Below are 23,484 nucleotides of genomic sequence, written 5' to 3'. Positions count from 1 at the left end.
TGGTGGCACGCCTATAATCCCAGCACTCTGGGAGGCAGAGGCAGGCGGATTTCTGAGTTCAAGGCCAGCCTGGTCTACAGAGTGAGTTCCAGGATGGCCAGGGCTACACAGAGAAACCCTGTCTCAAAAAAACCAAATCCAAAAAAACAAAAACAAAAAAAAAAAAACAAAACAACAACAGCAACAACAACAACAAAAAGACTTTTACCTCCGGGGAGTCTGAAGCAGAGGGTTGAATGCTTGAGAACCGCCCAGACTGCGCAGTGAGACTCTGTCCAGGACGGTGCGGGCGGAGTAAAGCCAGACATGGTGCTGAATAGTTTTAATTTTCCAAGAGGCAGAGACAGATGGATCTCTAAATTTGAGACAAGTCTGGGCTCATAGCAAGTTCCAGGCCAGCTAGGGCTGTAGAGTAAGACCTTATTTTGTTCTATTAAGTTAATAATTTAAACAAAACAGAATAACAATAACGCAGGGCATTTTTTAAATTTAGTATTTAAATAGGGTATTGGGTACTTTTTAAATTTAGTATCAGAATCTCTAAATCTCCTACTGTCAAACCACCAAACCAACACACCAGGAAAGATACTGGAACTGTGGGGAGGGTTTCTGGGAGCCAGCCGGACCGTGCCCCATCCCCCACCCCCGCTAGCCTGCAAGCTGCGACCTGCAATCCAGCCTGAGCTCACCCCACCCCCACCCGCTTTCACGCTGCTTCAAGTTCCCAGAATTGCCTCAAGGGGGCGCGCTGTACCTTAACCAGCGGCCCGAAGCAGAACCCAGGCAATTCCCAGGGTTGCTGCAAGGTGGCGCCCGGCAGTTTAAACTGCAGCCAGAGTCCTTCCCATACCCTGACACACACACACACACACACACACACACACACACACACACGCACGCACGCACGCACACGCACATACACGCGTACGCGCACACACCACACACACACACACGCACGCACACACACATACACACCACACACACACACACACACACCATACACACACTACCACCACCACACCAGTATCTGTGCAGCCCACCAGCCAGGCAAGTGTGCCAGGGTCATGAATGCGTCTGAGGATCTTCTAGGGATGCTATGGAAGGCAAGTCTTATAGACACAAACCAGAGCTCCATATCCTCCCCCAACAATGCAGAGTCTTCAAGAGAGTCTAGCCAGACCCCTCCTGCCTGGGTCCCAAGGATAAATAAGCCTTACTAAGACACTGGGGTGAGGAAAATCAGCGTTAGTTTCTTCTGGGACCGTAGCTCAGAGGAGCTCCTGCCTGGCTAGCGTCCTGGGTTCCGTCCCCACACAGTGTAAGCCTGGTGTGGCAGAGCACACCTGTGCTCACAGGAAACTACATTCACAAGTAGAAGATCGTGTCTTTGGCTTCGTAGCATGTTTAAAGTCAGCCTGGGTACAAGAAGCGTCGTCTCGTGTGCTCGTGCTGACCCTGGAGTGCGCAGCAGCAGTCAGAGCCAGAGGCCGTGGACCTCTAGGAGCTCAGAGCCACCGCATCACCCGTATCAAGGACCTCTTGTCCAACCGGATGAACATGGCCGAAGTTGACAAGATCACAGGCAGCTTTAATGAACAGTTTAAGCCCTATGCTGTGTGGGGGGGAGATGGCGAAGGGGCTGAGGGGGGATATTTGCAGGATGGGCAACTAAAGGAATCTGTTCTCGGACTGGGGAAGGCTGATGAACACTCTAAGAGCTTCTCACCATAGGAAATTAGGGGATGTTTGTCATAATTAGTGAGAAACCAAACCTAACCAAACGGGGGCAGGATGGTGGGGCCAGGGGTCCCAGCGATAGGCCTCAGGGGATAAGGGTGTTTGCAGCAAGAATGACAGCCTGAAGTGGATCCTTATGATCCCTGTGCTGGAAGGACAGAACCGACTGACAAAAGCTGTCCTTGACCTCTAACTCCTGCTGTGGCCACTGGGCACCCCCCAACACACACGCACACACCACACAACACACACACACATACACACACCTACACACACACACATACACATGCACATACACACATCACACACACACCACATATGCACACACCACACACACACACCTACACACACACCACACATACACACACATACATACACACACACATACACACACACATGCATGCACAAAATAGGTAAATAAAAGTTTTAAAGACATGGTCTCACTATGTAGACCAGGCTGACCTGAAATGCTGCTGCTGTTAAGGAAAGGCACAGCCCATGACCCCCCACCCCCAGCCCAAATAAGATACCTTTAATTTCAGCACTCAGGGACTCCAGGCCAGCCTAGTTTACATAGCAAGTTCCAGGCCATCTGGGGCTGCATAGTGTCTCTTTCAAAATAAACAAATAGTAAACAATTTTAACTATGTTTAAAGATTTATTTAGCTTATGTGTATGTGTGTTTTGCCTGCATTCAGTCTGTGTGCCACGCGCATGCCTGGTGCCCTCAGAGGTCAGATGAGGATACCAGATAACCTTAGAGCTGAAGTCACCAACGGCCGTGAATCACCACTTGGGTGCTGGGAATAGAACCCAGGACCCCTGCAAGAGCAACACGTGTTCTTCACTGCTGAGCCAGCTCTCCAACCCCGATAAATAAACACTTAAAGATGCTAGATACAGCTTTCTGGGGAACGTAAAAAATAATAATAAATCAGTAGATGAATGACTCAAAATGAATAGCTTAGCCCGGCAGTGGTGGCGCACGCCTGTAATCCCAGCACTTGGGAGGCTGAGGCAGGCGGATTTCTGAGTTCGAGGCCAGCCTGGTCTACAGAGTGAGTTCCAGGACAGCCAGGGCTACACAGAGAAACCCTGTCTTGAAAAAAACAAATCAAAAAAGTCCACATTTAAGGACAGCGCCTTGCGTTGTTTTCATTGTGGTTGTCGTTTGTATGAAGAACCTGTCCACACTCTGGAAGTTTGGCAGCTCATATCCGGCTAAGTCTCCAGAGGCAGATTTCGGGACCTAGGCTCACCCTAAGGCCTCCCTCCACAGCTCTGCCTCACTCTGCAGCCGGCCACTCTGCTGGCCAGCCCTTAGCACACTCCGTTCTGAGCATGCTTGGAACCTGGCCTTTCTCCCTTCATCGTCCAGCCCCGCCCCTTGGAGGGTAGTCACAGGGTGCCTGTGGAGGTCTGCATCCTGGAGAGTCTCTTCTTTGTTTAGAATTCTCTGTGATTCCCACTTCACTCAGAGCCTTCACTAAGGCCTTCCTCAGAAGCACCAAGACTTCCCCACAAGCTACCCTTTCATCTCCTGCTCCTCAATTTCTGCTGCAGCCACACGGAATGACACTGTGACACCGGAATGACATTCCTACAGGGCTTCCCAGCCCAGGTTCCATCACTACCTGGATACCTTCCAGTCACTTTCTTCTTTTCCTTATTGTCCATCTCAGACCCCGCGTGCATTTTTGCCTGTTCCTGTTATGGGGTGGTCAATCCATTTCTCTTCCTTCTTATATGTCCCCTCCGCACCACTGGCTAATTCCTACAGATGCTGTGCTTATTTGGTGAGTCAGTCTGCTCTTGCAAAGGGCAATGGCGGGTTGGGCAGCGTCAGTCTGTAGCAGCAGGCACCAGGGTCCGGTTGGCACTTGCTGCCCCGGGACTGCCGGTGGAGCAGCTGGTGTCCACCCCATCCTGCTGGGGAGACAAATGTTCCGATGGGCTAGAGCTGCGATCCAGGGTTGGTGGCAGGCAGCGTCGCAGGCCACCACCGGAAGGCCCAGCAGCGCTGGGGGATCGCTGTAAGCTGTTGGAGGAGTCTTGGTTACAGGGTCCGCGGCCACAGAAGAGCAGCCGCAGGAGCGCGTGGCGCAGGTCTCGGTTGGTGAAGGTGTAGATGATGGGATTCAGCAGCGAGTTAGCCATGGCTAGACCCAGGAAGGGATCAGCCTGCAGGAGCACGGGACACGCGCGGGCTGGGCACGCGACATCCAATAATAGCAACAGAAACAGGGGTCCCCAGCAGACCACGAAGGCCAGGAGCACCACGCTAAGTGTACGGAGCAAGGCCAGCGACCGCGGCGTGTGCCGGGATCGCGAGGACAAGGTGGCCCTGCGGGACCCAGGACCCGCCCGCAGGCGCCGTGCGTTGGCCCGCACCTGACAGTAAATCCTTGCATAGAGCGCACAGATGGCAGCCAGGATGGCCAGGAAGGCCAGCACGCAGAAGAGCACATAGGCCTTGGCGTAGAGCGGCAGCACGGTGGAGCAGGCTTCCAGGCGTCCCAAGCAGTTCCAGCCCAGCGCCGGCAGCAGCCCGAGCAGCAGCGACGCGCCCCAGGCGGCCACCGCCATCGCCAGAGTGCGAGCGCGACTGGCGGCGGGCGCGGGTCCACGACGGGCCATGGTAAGGTGGCGCTCTAGAGCAATGGCCAAGAGGCTCAGCACCGACGCGGCGAGCGCCACGAAGACGCCCCCCTCGCGCGCGAACCAGAGCGCAGGCGACAGGCGCAGCGTGAGCGGCCCGGACAGCAGGATGTTGGTGGCGTAGGCCGCCCCGGCGAGCAGGTCCGACAAGGTGAGGCTACCCAGGAGCAGGAACATGGGCGCATGGAAGCGAGGGTGGCGGACCAGCACCAAGAGCACAGCCAGGTTCTCCAGCACGATGAAGGCGCACACAGCCAGGCACACTGCGGCGTCCGCGCGCAGCCCGGCGCCGGGCTGGTAGCGCGCCCCGCGGAGCTTGCCGGTGTAGTTGTAGTGAAGGACAATGACCTCGCTCACCGGCGCCGGCCGCAGCAGCCCGGGCTCCATGGGCCGCCCGCCGCCCGCCGCGGAGGTGTCACTGCTGTGTCCTGGCGGTCGTCCACGGGGACACTGTGCAAAAGTCTACAGGAGGGAAGGACAGTCAGGATCTAGGAATCCTGAAGAAAGAGGATCCCCAATCCCTGCGCCCCCCACGCCACGCCCCCTGAGGTCTTGAGAAGGTTTAGGACCGAAAAGGAATGTCTGGATAAGGACACATCACAGAGACTATCTGGAAGGACCAGCCTGTCACCACGGTGGCTCAGGTCTGTAATTCCAGCATTTGGGAAGCAGAGGCAAAGGTCCCGGAGTTCAGAGCCACCCTTAGTCTGGAGAGATAGTTTAGCGATTAAGCGCTCTTGGCACTATTCCAGAGAACTTGGGTTTAGTTCCCAGGACCCACATCAGACAACTCAAAACCGGCTGCAACTTCAGCACCAAGGAATCAACCCCTGTGCTTGGCATTTGCGCACAGGTACTAAAAAAAGAAAAAGGAAAAGGATAGAAAAGAAAAGAAAAGAAAAAAAGTCACCTTTAGAAGCAAAAGCAGGGGCTGGAGAGATGGCTCAGTGGTTAAGAGCACTGACTGCTCTTCCGAAGGTCCTGAGTTCAAATCCCAACAACCACATGGTGGCTCACAACCATCACTAAGGAGACTCCCTTTTCTGGAGCATCTGAAAACAGCTACAGTGTATTCACATATAATAACTAACTAAATAAATAAATAAATAAATAATATTAATAAAAAATCTGCAGTGGCTGCATAGTGAGTTCCAGGCTAGCCATGATGACTTGAGTTTAATCGCCAGGACCTATATGGAAGGAGACAGGTGACCTCCCCCCCTTTTTTTGTTTTATTTATTTATTTATTTATTTATTTATTTATTTATTTATTTATTTGAGACAGGATTCCTGGAACTCAATCTGTAGACCAGGCTGGCCTCGAACTCAGAAATCTGCCTGCCTCTGCCTCCCAGAGTGCTGGATTTACAGGCGTGTGCCACCACCACCCAGCAACAGGTGACTCCTAAAAGTTGTTTTCTGACCTACACAACACACAAAATAAATAAATAAAAGTTAATAAAGTATTTGGTTTAAAAAAAAAAAAAAAGAAACAGCGCTAACCATGATGGCCAGGCTCCTGTAATCCAGAAACAGACGGGGGGGGGGGGGGCTGTTGGAAATTTAGAGGGTGTAAGCTGGGTGTTTGGTGCGCACACCTGTCCCCAGCAACTGCCAGAGGAGGACCAGGACTTCAAGGTTATCATTAAGTACATAGTAAATTGAAGGCCAGCTCGGGCTCTGAGACCCTGTGGCAAGATTAAATAAAATGAAAAGGAACTATTGTGGCACAAAAGCAGAGACTCTTCCAGATGCATACACACTCATAAACAAATGAGAATTCTGACAATCACCATTACACAGACAACCACAGATAGGGACACTAAACAAGGAAAGGGTCCCACACAGACACCCTGGCCTGGCTGGGGTGCTGGGGCTCAGAGGAAGACTGCTCCCCTAACACGCTCAGAGCCCGAGCTCCAGCCCCAGCACTGGGTTCCTCCCCGCTCCAAAAAATGCTCACAGAGTACATTTCCACATGAGACATTCACATGCAGATTCAGTGACAGAAACCACCACCGGGGCTCAGCCCTGAGAATGGTCTCACCCAGTAGCACAATTTCACAACCTCCACCCACAACCAGCTTGGGGCCCAGTGCCCCGTGCTGCACATTCGAAATACAGGCTTTTCCCTGTTGTTTTGTTTTTTAAATGTTGCTAGATGGCGCTGGCAGCAGGGCATGCCTTTAATCCCAACACTCCGGAGGCAGAGGCAGGTGGATCTCCGTGAGTTCGAGGCCAGCCTGGTCTACAGAGTGAGTTCCAGGACAGCCTGGGCCACACACAGAAACCTTGTCCCTCGAAAAACGAAGGACAAAACCAACCAACCAAACCAACAACAAAACAAGAAAAGTTGTTTCCTCGAGGCCCCGGAGAGACTGTTGATCCTGGTCACTCACAGCAGTCAGAGATCCTCAGTAGAGACACACGGGTCATTAAATCACAGTGACTCTTCTAAAAGTCACTTACCCTTTAACCCTCTCGCCAATCCCTCCCTTAGTCCCAGCTTACAGATAAACAAAAACAGGTTCCTAAAAAATACCTCGGAAGGCTGGCACGACGGCTCAGTGGGAACGGGGCTCCCACTCCAGTCTGGAGCCCACACAGTGTAAGAGAGAACCAGCCCTCGCAAGCTGCCCCCAGATCTCCATGTTTGTGGTGTTTGTGGCATGCATACATTCACAGTCCCACCCACCCACCCACCAACACACACACACACACACACACACACACACACACACACAAAGTAAATGAGATTTTAAAATAAATTGTTTTTGAGACAGTCTTTCCTATGCAGCCCTGCTGGCCTGGGTCTGCATAGACCAGGCTGACAGAGATCTGAAACTTACAGAGATCCAACGGCTTCTTCTGCCTCCCAAGTGTTGGGATTAAAGGCACACACACATCACCATGCCCTGAATTATTATTTTTTTTTTACAAAAATAAACACCCTTAATAGAAGTCTTGGGCACAATTAAAAAGAAGGAGGAGGAGGAGAAAGAGAAAGAGAAGGAGGAAGAGAAGAAAAAGAAGAAGAAGAAGAAGAAGAAGAAGAAGAAGAAGAAGAAGAAGAAGAAGAAGAAGAAGAAGAAGAAAAAGAAGAAGAAGAAAGAAGGAGGAGGAGGAGAAGGAGAAGGAGAAGAAGCAAGCCTCAGGTACCCCAGGTTGGCCTCAAACTATGTAGCTGACAATTATATTGAATTTCTGATCCTCCTGCATTATCTCCGGAGTTTAGAGGTCATGGGAACATGCCAGAACCCAGTTTATCTAGATATGAATCCCTGGGCTTTCTACATACTAGTGAAGCCTTCTACCAACTGACCCAAATCCTGAGGCTCTCTTAGTCCCATTTTACACACGAGCAGAATGAGGCTCCAGAGAAATACATAGAGGTAGACCCAAAGGCGTCCATCTCTTATACAAAGACAGCCCCACAAAAACAGTGACACCTTCTCCAGGGCTCTCTGCTTCAAAGATGACAAAACCCAGGTCCGGGAGACAGATCTCTCAGTACCTGGAAGGCAAAGGGACGAAGAGATCCCAGATAGTGTCAGAGTAGCGCGGGCAGATTTGGAGGAACTGGGCCACTCTGAGTGCAGGAGAGGCATCAAATAAAGAGACACAACTTAAACAGCTTTCTCGGCTCCGTTCACTCAGGAGAGACTGGGACTTTTGTACCAACACCCCCAGGGACCTGACATGCCTGGAAATGATATTAGGAAAAGTTTGAAGGAGCCCAGCCGGACTGAGCTGGGGGGTTCCTGGGGTCCCCACTCCCTCCAGGCCACCCTTGGGTTTTCAGTTTTTTCAGCTGGGGGTCCCATAAAGAAGCGCTGTGCCTTTCCAGCCCCGCAGCCGCTCCAAGGAGCCGAGTCCCACTTCCCGCAAGTTCCCCCAGTGCTGGACACTCACCCCTGCGCCCGGGTCCGATCGTGCGCCCTAGGCGCTGCGCCTGAGAACACTGGACTACTGCAGCGGGGGCGGGGCTGGAAGTGGCAGGCCTAAGGGCGGGCCCGCGACACCGAGTACTGGAGAACGCCCGCACTTGCCCCCTCCTTCTCCCAGCCCCGGTTGCCAGCCTGTGCCACCCGCCGCGGCACCGGAGAGCGCCTCACTGGAGACTGGTACCAGCAAGTCCTAGCTTCTGCCTTGGGTCCCCTCCCGGGGACACTCGGAGTGGGAGGGTCCAGAATCGCAGGAAAGAGAGGGCTTTTCTAGGTGAATCGCTCTCCTACTCCAGATAAGGGGTCCTGTCTGTCCTCTGATGTTTGGACCCCTGAGCCTTCATGCCAAAGACACCTTAAGAGCGCAGTGCCTGGGCAGCACTTTTAGCTGCTGGAGTCTTCTGATCCTCACCGGGTGGGGACAGGGCTCCTCGGCACCTCAGCACGGAGCCCTTCCCTACTATCTGCGGGGCAAGAGGGGGGAGGGGCGGGTGCAAGAGGGATAGTGGAGGTGGAGAGAACTTCCAGGTCCCCAAATAAGTAGGATCTGACTCCTCCCGCCCACCGGTTTCTCTGTCTCCACCCCACTTTCAACCTTTAAGATCTAAACCCTGAAATATAGCACTTGTATTTCCGGCGTCAGGGATTTGAGGCTGTCTTGGGCACAGATTATGGCCAATAGACACTTCTGAATGGATAAGATAGAAAATGATAAACTAACTCGCTGTGTCTCTCTCCCCTAGGGTCTCTTTTAAAATTTCTATTTTTCCTTCTTTCATTTTTTGGTTTTTCGAGACAGGATTTCTCTGTGTAATCCTGGCTGTCCTAGAACTCAGCTCCGTAGCTGGCCTCAAACTCAGAGATCTGACTGCCTCTGCCTCCTGAATGCTGGGATCATAGGCGTGTGCTACCATTCCTGGTTTTAATTTTTTCTTTCTTTTTTTGAGTTTTGTTTTGTTTTTTATTTTGTTTTGTTTTGTTTTGTTTGATTTGGTTTTTTCAAGACAGGGTTTCTCCGTATAGCCCTGGCTGTCCTGGAGCTCACTCTGTAGACCAGGCTGGCCTCGAACTCAGAAATCTGCCTGCCTCTGCCTCCCAGAGTGCTGGGATTACAGGCGTGCGCCACCACCGCCCAACTTTTTGATTTTTTTGTTTTGTTTTGGTTTTTGATTTTTTGGTTTTTTGGTTTTGTTTTGTTTTTTTTTTTTTCAATACAGGGTTTCTCTGTATAGCCCTGGCTGTCCTGGAACTCAACTCTGTAGACCAGGCTGTCCTCGAACTCAGAAATTCGCCTGCCTCTGCCTCCCAAGTGTTGGGATTAAAGGTGTGCGTCACCACCGCCCTGCTTTTAATTTTTCCTAAAACTCATGCTTATTTATGTATTTGTGTGTGTGTGTGTGTGTGTGTGTGCCATGTCATATGTATGGAGGTCAGAGGACAACTTGTTGACGATGGTTTTTCCCCCCACACCCCATGTGGGTCCCCAGGATTGAACTCAGGTCGTGAGTATGCGTTCTGCCGCCATCCATCTTTCTGACTCCTCTCAGAGCCTCTTGGTATGTTTCTCTCTGTGTCTTTGTTGTGTGTCTCTTCCACGCTGTCTGTGTCACTCTCCTGCACCCCTCCCAGGCCTCTCCTCCAGCAGATCAGTCTCAGCTGGCACTGCCCGTCCTCCCTCCCCCGCCTGTCCCTTTAATTCCCAAGAGATTCCTGCCAGGGCCCAGCTCTTCCGACCCCAGACCTGAGCCCGCAGTCCGGTTTCTAGTGACTACTGTTTGAATGACCTTCCCAGGGACCATCCATACCCTTTGCCCACGGTCATCCAGCCGCAGCTGGCCAGCTGTGTGTGGGGGTGGGGCAGGGTGAAGGGTGAGTACAATCAGAAGTCTTACGGAGATGTCATAGGGAGTGAGCCTAGAGTTGTCGCCGAAATGTCCCAGGCTCGGTCACGCCTCCGTCGAACCCCTTAGGAGAGCTCTCTAATGCAGACCCCTGTGGGATCCCCACGGCTCCAGCCAGACCCAGCTGTCCCAGGCAGAACCGCTCCTACCAGTTTTAACCAATCGAAACCACGCGCCCGACAGCATAGCCAATGGGATGTGTGGGTCAGGAATTAGGCGCTCAGTTCCTCACAACTCAAAGACCAGGCATTGGGGGGCGGGGCGGGGGTGCCTGAGAATCCCCCCAGCCTCGTCTGGTAACAGCAGGCGCTTGACAAATGGTCTTCTGTATCAAAGGGGAAGCAGTGTGGGAGGCGGCTGCTTCACACCTCCCAGGCGACAAAATCACCTCCGGGGAGCTCTGCCAAGCACTGCGGGACTCTTCCGGCCGCTGGTGGCCATAAGCCCAGAACTCTCCACTTCTGCAGACCCCGCGCTGTCTTTCCCATAGACTAGGACCCTGGCACCTGGACAGATGTCAGCACCACCTATACTTCCGACCCTAATTTCACTTCGCAGCTGGAGCCAACACTTGTTGTCACTGGGATTGGCCTCTGTCCTGCTCCAAAGCCAGTCATGGTCCCTAAGTCTCTTAGGCTAAGTAGTCCCCTCAGCCCCAACGTCTTGATATCTATACACCCTAACCCTCTCAGGTCAGCCCTACTGGCCTCCTTATTCTTCAGAGATGCCTAAGACCTTTGAGCCTGGGCCAGTGAGATAGCTCAGCTGGTAATAGAGTTTGCTGGGGGTCTGCCAGTTGGCTCAGTCGGCCAGCCACCAAGCCTGATGACCTGAGTCCAGCCAATTCCAGAGAATTGTCCTCTGACTTCCACAGGGCACTATGGCCCTGGAATATCTGTGCGCGCGCGCGCACACACACACACACTCACACTCACTCACAGGCACTCATACACACTCACGTGCACTCATGCACTCAATCACACACACGCACACAACTCACACACACACACACACACACGCACGCACTCACACGCACTCACACTCACTCACACACACACTCACACAACTCTCACACACTCACTCACACACACACACACACCGAATTCTAATATAGAGAACAATAAAACCAAAGCAAAACTTTCGATCCTGAGAATCAGCCGGCATGGTTTCCCGGATGCTCTCGGCCCACTGCACGCGAGCCTTTGATAATTTAACTGAGATGAGGCATGGCAGTCTGTAGAGTGTGGATCCAGAATCAGTCGCTTTGAGGCTGCTGAAATAGCGGCATTTCGGGGCTCGCTCCCGGGACACTGACTGTGCATACAGCAGGAGTTCTGTAAGTCTGAGCATGGGTGCTATTTGCCACCACTGTATCCCAACAGAGGAATTAGGAAGGTGATGACTGCACCCCAGGCATTCACAACGCCACACCCAATTCCCACTCCCACCCGTAGGTACAGCTAGAAACCAGCGCTGGCCCCCGCACTCCTGCTGTGGCCTGCCCCCCAGGCTTGTCTAGGCCGTTCACCTACCCAGCCTGTTCTACAGATGATCTTCGGGCACAGAGGCTGCCGCACCCAGGCTGTGCCCACTCTCTGGAAGGCGGGGCGGGCCTTGCCAAGGGACAGAAATGTGCTCCCCCGCAGAACACCAACAACAGGGCCAGAGCCGTGTAAGGGACAGCCGTGTAAGGTTCCCACTCTCCGACTACCTTCTGCAGGCCCCAACTTGAACAAGGCAGGAAAGTGCAAGCTTGATTGTCACAGAACCAGGAAGTTTGGGGGTCAGCAATGCAGGTGGAGCACTGGGCTCTGTGCACGGCCCACAAGCGCTCTACCAACCGAGACCCAGCACCAGCCTCTCAGTAGTTTGTTTGTTTCTTTTTTTGATGTTTGTTTGTTTGTTTTCTGAGACAGGGTTTCTCTGTGTAGCCCTGGCTGTCCTGGCACTCACTCTGTAGACCAGGCTGGCCTCGAACTCAGAAATCTGCCTGCCTCTGCCTCTGCCTCCCAAGTGCTGGGATTACAGGTATGTGACACCAACGACGACGGGTGTGACACCAACAATGACAACAACAACGCCACTGTCACCGCTGCTGCCATCTGGCAGTAGTTTGTTTCTTACTGGGGATCATCATGGTCTCCAAACCCAGACGTGGGGCTGAGGAAAAGGTGGCATGGCGTTAGGGGACACACCTTCTCCAAGATGCTGGGTGAGTCTGGAGCGAGGCTCCAGCTCTGTCCTCTCAGCCATTTCCCCTCCGGCTCGGAGAAGTCTGCAGAGGAAAATCTAACCTCACTACCCACAAGGGCCCTTCTGTACAGCTTGGGTGTGTCTCAAAACGAAAGCCAAGAACTCAGGAGGGAGGAGATGGGGTCCTGATTGTTTCCTCCAGGTGACCCCCGTGAACCCCTTCCCTTCTAAGTGCTAGATTTGGAAGCCTGGACCCTCTCGGCTCTCTCTGCCACATTCCTTTCACCTCACATGCAGAGAAAGGAACAGGACCATCACACAGCAGGCTTGGGGAGCACAGGCTTGGGGAGCACAGGCTAAGTCCTGGAGACTGCAAAACACCTACGGGAAAAGACCCTGGATTCAGTCTGGCCTGGTGTGAGGTTGTCTTAGGGCAAGAACAGAGCAGGGCAGGGTGAGGAGCTGAGGTAGAGGCGATAAAAGAATCCGGTCCAGCAAGGCCTTGACCAGCAGGCCTAAGCAGTGTGACTGCCTGCTCACTGTGTGACTGGACACCGCGACCTCAACCTCTCTGACCTCCGTTTGCTACCTGCGAGCTGGAGACGTGTGACAGTGATTGTTGGTACCTGACCCCTGGCGTGTCCGTGAGAGGGAGGTAGAGGCTAGAAAACGATGAGTTCAAGGCCAGCTTGGGCTGTGTCTCTTGTTAGAAGAATAGAAAGTCAGTGCCTCCTCAGGCTTTGGGCAGAGATCAAGGGTTAGAAATAGAGATTCCAGGACTGTGGCTGGAGCATACTTTCCCGGCGTGTGGGATCCCTGGGTTCCATACCCAGCACCACATGATTCTGGCTTGGTGGAGCACCCATTATCCCAGCACTTAGGAAGTGGAGGGAAAGGAGTCAGGAGGTCAAGATCATCCTCAAATACAAAGGTAGTGTGCGGCACACCTGTGGTGCAAAGGCCTTTAGTCCCAGCACTTGGGAGACCAAGGCAGGCAGATCCTGAGAGCTCAAAGTCTGGTCTGGGCTACAAAGCAAGTTGGACACAGCGAGTTTTGTCTGAAGTAAATAATAATACAGTGGGCTGGAAAGGTGGCGCAGCAGTTAAAGACACTTGATTCTCTGCCAGAAGACCCACGCCCAGTTCCCGACACAAACGCTGGGGTGGCTCACAGATTCCTGTTCCTCTGTCTCCAGGGTTTCTGATGCAGTCTTCTGGACTCTGCAAGGACTGTCCTCATGTGCACAGACACAGCCTTGTACGCACATAAACACACATAAATAAAAATAAATCTTTAAAAGGGGGGAAATGATTAAAGGAGTGGCAGAGGTGCCTCAGAGGGTAAAGATGCTTGCAGCCAAGCCTGGTGACCCCAGCTCCATCCCTGGGACCCACAAGGTGACAGGAGAGAACCGACTCCCAAAGGTTGTCCTCTGACCTCCACGCATGGATGCATCCTGACACACATGAATTTGTTCATATGTATTACACATATACACATACAGTGTGTGTGTGTGTGTGTGTGCTGTGCTTTCATTTATAGTTACAGGATATTTGAACCTGTTTCTAGTTACGATGTGGCTCAGCCTTTAACACACACCTTTAGTCCCTCTGGCTGGAATACAGACAAGCCCTTAGTACTCACTTTTAATCCTAAACAATGAAGTCAAAGTTAGTTTGTAGAAGGAAGCACCCATTGATGTCTAATTGAGTGGCAGACAAAGTGGCGAATCAGAGAAAGATTTGACAGAATAGCATACGCCCAACTCTCTCTAGAACAGAGAGAAAAGGGAAGCTACTTAAGGGAGAGACAGACAGTCCAGGAAGAGGAGAGTACAGCCCAGGGTGCAGTAGAGTTTGTGGAGACAGCGCAGTAGAGTTGAGAGGAAGAGCAGAGCAGCACAGAGAGGGAGACTCAGGCAGTTTACCGGGAGAGTTTTGCCGAGACAGATTAAAGAGAGAACAAGCTAGACACAGGTGAAGACAGAACAAGCCAGACTATGAGAAGGAGCCAGAAGATTAAAAGAGATTGCCAGAGTTAGTTTGAGGCCAAGCAGAGCAATTCAGAAGAAGCTGCAAACAGCCATATTGACCAGCCAGCCAGAACTTAGAAAGAACTGGAAAGGGTGAGTTTATTCAGCAGTCAGTCTCGGGGACTAAGACTACAGAGGGCAGAGTCTTCAAGGACTAGGACTAGGTTAGCAGACAGAGGCAGTGAGCCTCCGAGATGACAATCACATCAGGTGAATAAAAGTTACTATCACAATTTGTGGGCCTCAATTTCCTTGTTAGGTTTGATTTTTGAGACAGGGTCTCATTGTGGGGCACTGATTGGCCTAGGACCTGCTATGTTCAAGGCAGGCCTTGATCTAGGAGATCTACCTGCTTTTAAAGATGATGATTCTCCCCTCCCCCCTGCCCTTGTTCCTCCCTCCCCCTCCCCCTCCCCCTCCTTTGGTTTGTTTATAGATAGCTGTCTGTGTGTTGGTGCACCAAGTGTATACCTGTACCCATGAAGGCCACAAGAGGGCGTTAGACCTCCAGGGGTTACGATGGCTGTGACCTGCCAGGAGGGTGCTAGGAATCCCAGCTCTCTGGAGGAGTAGCCTGTGCCTTTAACCACCGACATTGCTCCAACTCGATTTTTAAAAAATAATTTATTTAATTTTATTTCATGTGCATTGGTGAGGGGGGTGTCAGATGCCTGGGCACTGGAATTATAGGCAGTTATGATCTGCCACGTGAGTGCTGGAACTGAGTTCCGGTCCTTTGGAGGATCAGACAGTACTCCTAAGCGCTGAGTCATCTCTCCAACCCCAATTCAGGCTCGCCTTTAAAAGATTAAAAAAATATATATGGGGAAGGGGCCGAAGTGATGGCTCAACATTTAGCCGCACTAGCTGCTCTTCCAGAGGACCCAGAGTCATTTCCCAGCACCCCCAGGGCAGCTCAAAACCACCCATAACTCCAATTTCAGGGGTTCCCAAGACATTAGGCATGCAGTTGGAACACAGACATACATGCGGGCAACCATTCATACACATGACATAAATAAATATTAAAAAAAAACCTTACATTGTTATATTCACTCAGCAGCCACGTAGAAGAGACGATTCATCCCTAGAGCAACGCCAGAAATCCAGACCTGCTGTCAGAAACAACAGATCAGATGGAGGGGAAAATGTGCAGCTTTGATTGGCCAGTCTGAGGGGAGGGGCTCTTCTCAAGGTTGGTGAGAGCGCCTCTGTGGAGCCTAAGGAGTCCCTCCGGCCTCTGGCTAGAAAGCCCACGGGCTCAGAAGTTCAGAAGTTCAGGCTAGGACACGTGCCTTCCAGACATCACGTGGTTCAGCTGAGTCATTGACCTGAAACAAGTGCTCACTTGATGTCTTGGTGGCCCATAATCCTTTTATTGTTTTTATGAAAACGTAATTCCATATTGCTTTGAAAAATACAACTGAGAGTTGTAATTAATATGAGGTGTTTTTTCCCCACCGGGAGCGATGCGGCGTCCCGGCCCTTCCTGCGGCGACTTTGCATTTCTAGCAGTACAGCTGCACTCCGTTTTGTTTTGTTTTGTCTTGTTTTCCTTTCCTTTCGTTCTTTCCTTTCCTTTCTTTCTTTCCCTTACTCCCTTCTCCTCCCTTCTCCCTCTCTTTCTCTCTTCCTTCTCCCCTCCCCTCCTTGCTGCTGGATAGGGTTTCTCTGTGAAGCCCTGGTTGTCCTGGACTCAAAATCACAGAGATCCGCCTGCCTCTACCTCCTGAGTGCTGGGATTAAAGCCATGTGACACCATTGCCTGGCTTTTAAATTTTCCTTCTTTCTTTCTTTCTTTCTTTCTTTCTTTCTTTCTTTCTTTCTTTCTTTCTTTCTTTCTTCCTTTCTTTCTTCTTTTTTCTTTGTTTTATTTTTTTTTTAAGAAAAAAGTGTTTATTTTGAACCTTTTTTTTTGTTTTTTGTTTTTTTTTAGATTTGGTTTTTTCCAGACAGGGTTTCTCTGTGTAGCCCTGGTTGTCCTGGAACTCACTCTGTAGACCAGACTGGCCTCAAACTCAGAAATCCACCTGCCTCTGCCTCCCAGAGTGCTGGGATTACAGGCGTGTGCCACCACCGCTTGACTATTTTGAAACTATTTTAATTTAGAAGTAGAAAACCTCACAGGAAGGAGGAAAGAAACAAAGTCCACAAAGCATCCAGGCACCTTCATGAGCTTGTCACCCCTCGTTGCCTTCGTCCCACGATGAGAAAGGACTCACACTCATGTTATCAGTGGGGACGTGGATCCGTTCACGCAGAAGCCAGTGAGTCCCGTGATAGCGAATCCTATCACTGTGGCCGCGGATCTCCCGGGACGCTGTTCTGTCGGGTTGGTGCATCTTTTAACCGGCTGAGTTGAGTCCTTCACAAACTGCCCACTTGGCTCGACAAACAGCACTACTTGATGCCTGTCTGTGGGAAGGCGGTTTGAGAGCATATACAGGAAGCTCAGGAAAGGATTGAGCCCAATGGAGCCGGCTGGCTTTTTTGGTTTGGTTTGGTTTTGGTTTTGTGTTTTTTTGTTTTTTTGTTTGGTTGTTTTTTTTTTTTTTTTTTTTTTTTTTTTGAGACAGGATTTCTCTGAGTCGCCCCTGCTGTTCTGGAACTCACTCTGTAAACCAAGCTGGCCTTGAATTTAGATATGTGCCTGCCGCTGCCTTTCCAGTGCTAAGGGAGTAAAGTTGTGTGCCTCCACCGCCTGGCTGGTTTTTATTTTTATTGATTTATTTGTAAAGATTTATTTATTTTATATATATGATGAGTACACTGTAGCTGTCTTCAGACACCAGAAGAGAGCATCAGATCTCATTACAGATGGTTGTGAGCCACCACGTGGTTGCTGGGAATTGAACTCAGGACCTCTGGGAGAGCAGAGGTCTTAATCTCTGAGCCATCTCCTCAGCTCGGTTTTTTTTTGTTTGTTTGTTTGTTTGCTTGTTTTTTGTTTTTTGTTTTTTTTCTTGAGGTCAGATCTCACTATGTAGTTCTGGCTGTCCTGGAACTCACAGACATCGTATCTGCCTCTGCCTCCTGCGTGCTGGGATTAAAGTCTTACCTACCACCTTGGTATTTTCTTGTTTCTTATTTGTCATTTTGCTTTGGTGGCGCACACCCTAAGGTAACTCACAGGGCGTACACAGTAGTGGCAGTTCTGATCTCCATGTCATGAAATGTTTTGCTTGATTGGTCTTGACACTTAGTCCATGTTGTGTGTGTGAGTGTGCACCCATACGTGCTCGAGGACACAGGGAAGGCTGTCAACTGTCCTGTCTTTTCTATCCCTTATTCATGAATCTGGTGACCGGCAAATCCCAGGAGTCCCCACAGCCCTGGGGTCACAGGCACACTGGGGGTCACAGGCACACTGGGGTCACAGGCACACTGGGCACACTCAGCTTTTTATGTAGGTGCTGGGAACTCATGCTTTCCTGCTTACACACAGACTGCTTCTTTCGGGGTATGTGTGTGTGTGTGTGTGAGAGAGAGAGAGAGAGAGAGAGAGAGAGAGAGAGAAAGAGAGAGAGAGAGAGAGAGAGATGGAACACGTGACTAGGTTTGACAGCCAGCTCCTTTACCCACTGAGCCACCTGGCAGTCCCTGTTTCTCCAGCCTATGTCCTTCTGTGACAAATGAGGCAGTGAGTTGCAGCCAGTGCAGTTACAAGGGGGAAGCAGCTCTGCCTGGACCCTCTACATGCGATGGGAAGGAACATTAGACTAAAGCAAAATGTATTGTTTGTTCGTCTGACACAGAAGTCTCATGTAGCACAGGCTAGCTTCAAATTCGAATGTAGCCAAGGATGATTGATCTTCCAGAGTTGTTAAAGGTTCTCTCTCTCTCTCTTTCTCTCTCTCTCTCTCCTTTACTTTTCTCATCTTTTCTTTTTTTATAATTTTCTTTTTCCCTCTTTTCTACTCTGACTTTCCAACAAAGGGCCCACCCCAGGCACCCATGCTAACAAACATGAGAGGAAAGACTGTAAGGACCCAGACAGTGGGGAGTTTGGCCAGGAGTGTAATATACAGCCCCGAGGCACACCTCCCTCTGGTAGGCGTGTGATCTTTAAGCCTGTGTCATTTTTGCCAACCTGGGAGGGGGTTCAAGGTGAGACAGATTTCACCCAGAGCGTGGGAACTGGGTGGAGGTGCACGGAAGCAGTTTTGGAGTGGCAGAGAGACTTTGCTAGCGTGAGGAGCCAATACCACAATGTCACTGGGAGAAACCTCCCTGAATAAAAGTCATTCCAAGGGGACTGTCATTTGATGCCAGTGCTGCCAGATGAAATATTTTCTTGTTCCCCTCTCCTTTCTTCCTTCCTTCCTTCTTTTTCTTCCCGATGTTTTCCATGGAAGCCAGGGTCTCAGCCTTGGCATGCTAATGCTTTCCATCTGTGTGTGGTGGTGGCCGCACAGTCTCACCATGACTCAGGACAGAGAGAGGCAGGAAGATTCTGACATCAGGTCATGGTGACAACCTGGCTAGGAAACCAAGGGCTGCCACAGCTGGAAGCTTGTCCAGAACTGGGGAGGAGCTCAGCAGGCTGTGCTCGCAGAGGACCTGGATCGGGCTCCTTCACTCACAGCAAGTGGCTCACAATTGCCTTTACTAGCAGCTATACACACTCACACACACACACACACACACACACACACAGAGACAGAGAGAGAAACAGAGAGACAGGGAGAGACAGAGAGAGAAACAGAGAGACAGGGAGAGACAGAGACAGAAAGAGACAGAGAGATTTTTGTTTGTTTTTTGTTTTTGGAGACAGGGTTTGTAGAGCCCTGGCTGTCCTGGAACTCACTCTATAGACCAGGCTGGCCTCGAACTCAGAAATCTGCCTGCCTCTGCCTCCCAAGTGCTGGGATTAAAGTCGTGTGCCACCACTGCCTGGCAAGAGAGACATTTTTAAAGAAGTCTTTTAAAAAAACTAAAGTAACCAAACAGGTCACTGTTGAAGGGGCTGAGACTCAGCTCGGGTGGCAGAGTCTTCCTTGGTGTGCTTGAGGCCCTGGATTCCTTTGCCCTCCCCCTCCCCACATACATTGGTATGACAGTGTGCACGAGTCACCCTAGGTGTTAGGGAGAAGGAAAATCAAAGTTGGAGTTGGAGAGATGGCTCAGTGATTAGGAGAGCTAGCGGATCTTGCAAAGTACTTGGGTTTAATTCCTATTACAATCATTTTGGCTCACAAACTGTAACTCCACCTCCCGGGAATCCAAGAACTCTGCTAGCAACTCACACGGACGCTGTACGCATACATACTCGCTGGTATCCACCCTTATAAATAAAGATAAGCTGTGCTGGGCGGTGGTGGTGCACGCCTTTAATCCCAGGACTAGGGAGGCAGAGGCAGGTGGATTTCTGAGTTCAAGGCCAGCCTGGTCTACAGAGTGAGTTCCAGGACAGCCAGGGCTACACAGAGAAACCCTGTCTCGAAAAACCAAAAAAAAAAAAAAAAGATAAGCCATTTGAAAAAACTTTAAAGTTCAAGGTCAAGGCCATCTTTAGCTACAGTGTTAGTTGGAGGATAGCCAGGCCTATACTAGACTCTCCCCAAAGTATTGCATGGCGTACCCCACCCCCTCCTCACCAGGTGTGCTGGGGCATCTTGGCTGCCTTCCTTTACCATCCTGCCGGTGGCCGAGTGCCCAGACTTGTTTCCCTGCTCAGTATTACAAAAGAGAACCGTGGTAAATGGTGCCAGCCAAGGAAAAGGTCAAAGTTCAAGATTAGAGGCACACTTTCTGCTGAACCTCAGTTGTTCTTACGACATGTTCCGATCAGGAAATCCCAAAGGGTATCGTTGGTGCACGCCCCTAAATGAGGAATAAGTGCAAGAACTCTTGTTGTTGTTGTTGTTGTTGTGAGTATAGCTCTCCATGTGAAGCCTAAGCTAGCCTCAAAGTCACTGTGTAGCCAAGGCTAGTCCTCTGGTGTCAGTCAGCCTCCTGAATGCTAGGATGTCAGGTTTGAGCCACCACACCCAGCTGAATGAAGGCCAGTGTAAAATGAGGAAGAGGGCTGGAAACGGCCTGCTGCAGACATTTTAAAAAGTCTCTCCCTCTCTCTTTCTCTCTTTATTTAGAGTATGTGCACATTGTGTGTGTGTGTGTGTGTGTGTGTGTGTGTGTGTAGTAGCATATTACAGAATTCATTTGGAGGTTTAGAGGACAGCTTTTGGGGGTAGGTTTTCACCTTTTCCCTTGTGAGTCCTGGGGGTCAAACCCAGGTCACCAGTCTTAGCCACAAGTGCCTGTAAACACTGAGACATGCACAAACTCCCTGCTGCCCTTTGTTGTTGTGTTTTGTTGTTCTAGTAGTTGTGTGTGTGTTTTTTTTTTGTTTTTTTTTTTAAGATTTATTTATTATATGTAAGTACACTGTTGCTGTCTTCAGACACCCCAGAAGAGGGCATCAGATCTCATTATAGATGATTGTGAGACACCATGTGGTTGCTGGGATATGAACTCAGGACCTTCAGAAGAGCAGTCAGCACTCTTAACCACTGAGCTATCTCTCCAGCCCCCGTTGTGTGTGTTTTTGATACAGGGTCTCACCATGTAGCCCCTGGTGGTCTTGAACTCACAGAGATCCACCCTGCCTCTGCCTGCTTAAAGCTGGGGTCAAAGGCTTGTCTCATTATGAGAGTTCTCTCTCTCTTTCTCCCTCTTTCCCTCCTTGATTTTTGGGTTTTTTTCAAGACAGGGCTTCTCTGTGTAGCCCTGGCTGTGCTGAAATTCATTCTGTAGACCAGGCTGGCCTTGAACTCAGTGATCCTCCTGCCTCTGCCTGCCTAGTGCTGGGATTAAAGGTGTGAGCTACGACTGCCCAGCATCCCTGTTTTTTTTCTTCCCTGAGATAGGACCCGACGTGCCTCTCGCTGACCTCACATTTGCTATGTATGTAGCCCAGGGTGACCTTGAGCCGCCTCTGTCCCCCAAGTGCCTGGTGCACAAGGTTTATGTGTGCTGGGGACTGAGCCCATACTTTGTGCATGCCAGGTTGGTACTCTCCCAACTGAGGCCCGGGTCAGCCTTCTGTCAAGTATCTTAGATGGAGATCTGATACGATTTCATGTCAGGGAAATGTCTTCACAGTCAAGGCCCTGACATACTCACTACCTCAACAAGGGTGACTTCAGCCTTTCTTTTCTCTTTGCCGTGCTGGGGATGGAGCATGCCCCGTGCAGGCTAAAACATGCCTTACCAATCTTCGGCTCCTCCAACTACAGATGAGGTCACACCCTCTCCTGTCTTATAAAATGACATCTTATTTTCTGACCCCCCCCCTCCCGCCTGGTTGGAATCTTTCCTTGGATATCCATCCGCTGTATGAAGACTCAGGGTGGCAGGAGGACCTTGTGTGCCTGTCACCCCAGCGCTCTGGAGGTAGAGGAAGAAGAATCGATCATACATTCAGGACAGAGTAATAGCCGAAGGTGTTGGCTGCCAGGCCTGACGACCTGAGTTCAGTCCCTAGGACTCAGTGGTAGAAGGACGAAGGTGACTTCCGAGAGTCGTCCTCTGATTGCCACACAAGTGCTGTGGTAAGGATGTGCACATGCGCGAGCACACACACACACACACACACACACACACACACAGATATATAAATGTAATAGAGGCTGGAGAGATGGCTCAGTGTTTAAGGGCACCGACTGCTCTTCCAGAGGTCCTGAGTTCAAATTCCAGCAACCACATGGTGGCTCACAACCATCCATAAGGAGATCTGATGCCCTCTTCTGGAGTGTCTGAAAACAGCTACAGTGTGCTTACATATAATAAATAAATCTTAAAATAAATAAATGTAAGAAATGAATAATAGACAAATTTGAGGCCATCCTCAGGCACATACCTTGTAAGTTCAAGCACAGCCTGAGCTACATGAGATAGGGTCTCAAAATACCAAAACTGAGGCTGGAGAGATGGCTCAGCGGTTAAGGGCACTGATTGCTCTTCCAGAGGTTCTGAGTTCAATTCCCAGCAACTACAAGGTGGTTCACAACCATCTGTAATGAGATCTGATGCCCTCTTCTGGGGCGTATGAAGACGGCTACAGTGTATTCACATAAAAAAATAAGTAAAAATTTATCAAAAAATACTAAAATTTCTTTTCTTTTATAGTCTTACAGATAATTCCTTCAATTTTGCACAGGAGGAAACTGAGGCACAGAAAATCATGACCTATGGGGCACTGGGGCCAAGGATAGAAGTCATATCCTCAGGGTGACATGTGTTCTGGGTTGATAAACTCTGTTGTGGTCACAGTCTTTTTCGTTCTCAGGAAACCCAGGCTGGTTTCAAACGCTGTGCACAGCAGAGAAGCAGCCTGTGCTCTGGCCTTTGCCTCCCGAGACTTGGGCTGCATGCACCACTACACCCTGTTTCTGGTTTTCTGGGAATGGAACACAGGGCCTTATATGAGCTGGCCCTCTACCCACTCACCTCCAGCCCCAGTCTGCTCCCAGCACTAGGGAGGCTGACGCAGGCGGGCAGCCGTGAGTTGTGAGCCATCCTAAACTAGGAGCTGGATTCTCTGCCTGGGCTCTCAGATTTCACTGCAACTGGGGTCATCTGTTCTGGGCGCGACAGGGGCATGACTTGAACACTCGGAATGTGCTCTCTTCCGGAAAGACAGGTCTAAGTGAGAACTTGTCTCCAAACATTGGAAAAAGCCCTTCAGATGGCTCAGCGGATAAAGGTGCTTGCTGTCTGGGAACCTGAGTTGGATCTTCCGAGCTCTCTGCAGGCATGACAAACCCCAGGTGTGGCACCCAGGACGTGGGACCTCCACTGCAGTGGGATTTGAGTGGCAGGGCGGGGAAATCAGCTCTCTGGGGCGGGAGAAGGTCCATTGTCTGCAGTATGAGGTATCATTCAGAAAGAGGGTGTGCAAGGCTTCAGAGGGGGTGTCAATGGGCGTGACTTCTCTGGCGCTGAGATAAGAGCTCCCAGGGACTCGCTTGCGTCTGCGCCTGCGCGGTGAGATTAGGAGGGTGTGGCGAGTCCAAG

The 23,484-nt window shown here is 50.8% G+C and overlaps 1 protein-coding gene across 4 annotated transcripts; it reads right to left on the bottom strand.

Annotated features, from left to right (window-relative positions):
* Positions 1–2,382: 2,382 nt before the first annotated feature.
* Positions 2,383–8,806, bottom strand: S1pr5 (sphingosine-1-phosphate receptor 5). 4 transcript variants are annotated; one of them, XM_052188934.1, is made up of 3 exons: positions 8,308–8,806; positions 7,845–7,909; positions 2,383–4,857 (listed from the first exon to the last, which is right to left on the bottom strand). In XM_052188934.1, the coding sequence occupies exon 3, from the start codon at positions 4,780–4,782 to the stop codon at positions 3,580–3,582; it is 1,203 nt and encodes a 400-aa protein (XP_052044894.1). In that variant the 5' UTR covers positions 4,783–4,857; positions 7,845–7,909; positions 8,308–8,806; the 3' UTR covers positions 2,383–3,579. The 4 variants fall into 4 exon arrangements, with proteins under 4 accessions (XP_052044894.1, XP_052044893.1, XP_052044896.1 ...); XM_052188933.1 differs by lacking the exon at positions 7,845–7,909; XM_052188936.1 differs by lacking the exons at positions 7,845–7,909; positions 8,308–8,806 and adding an exon at positions 7,910–8,162.
* Positions 8,807–23,484: the final 14,678 nt, after the last annotated feature.

Source organism: Apodemus sylvaticus, chromosome 7, assembly GCF_947179515.1.
Source record: "Apodemus sylvaticus chromosome 7, mApoSyl1.1, whole genome shotgun sequence".
Taxonomy (NCBI): Eukaryota; Metazoa; Chordata; class Mammalia; order Rodentia; family Muridae; genus Apodemus; species Apodemus sylvaticus.
This window is presented reverse-complemented; position numbering and strand designations above follow the sequence as displayed.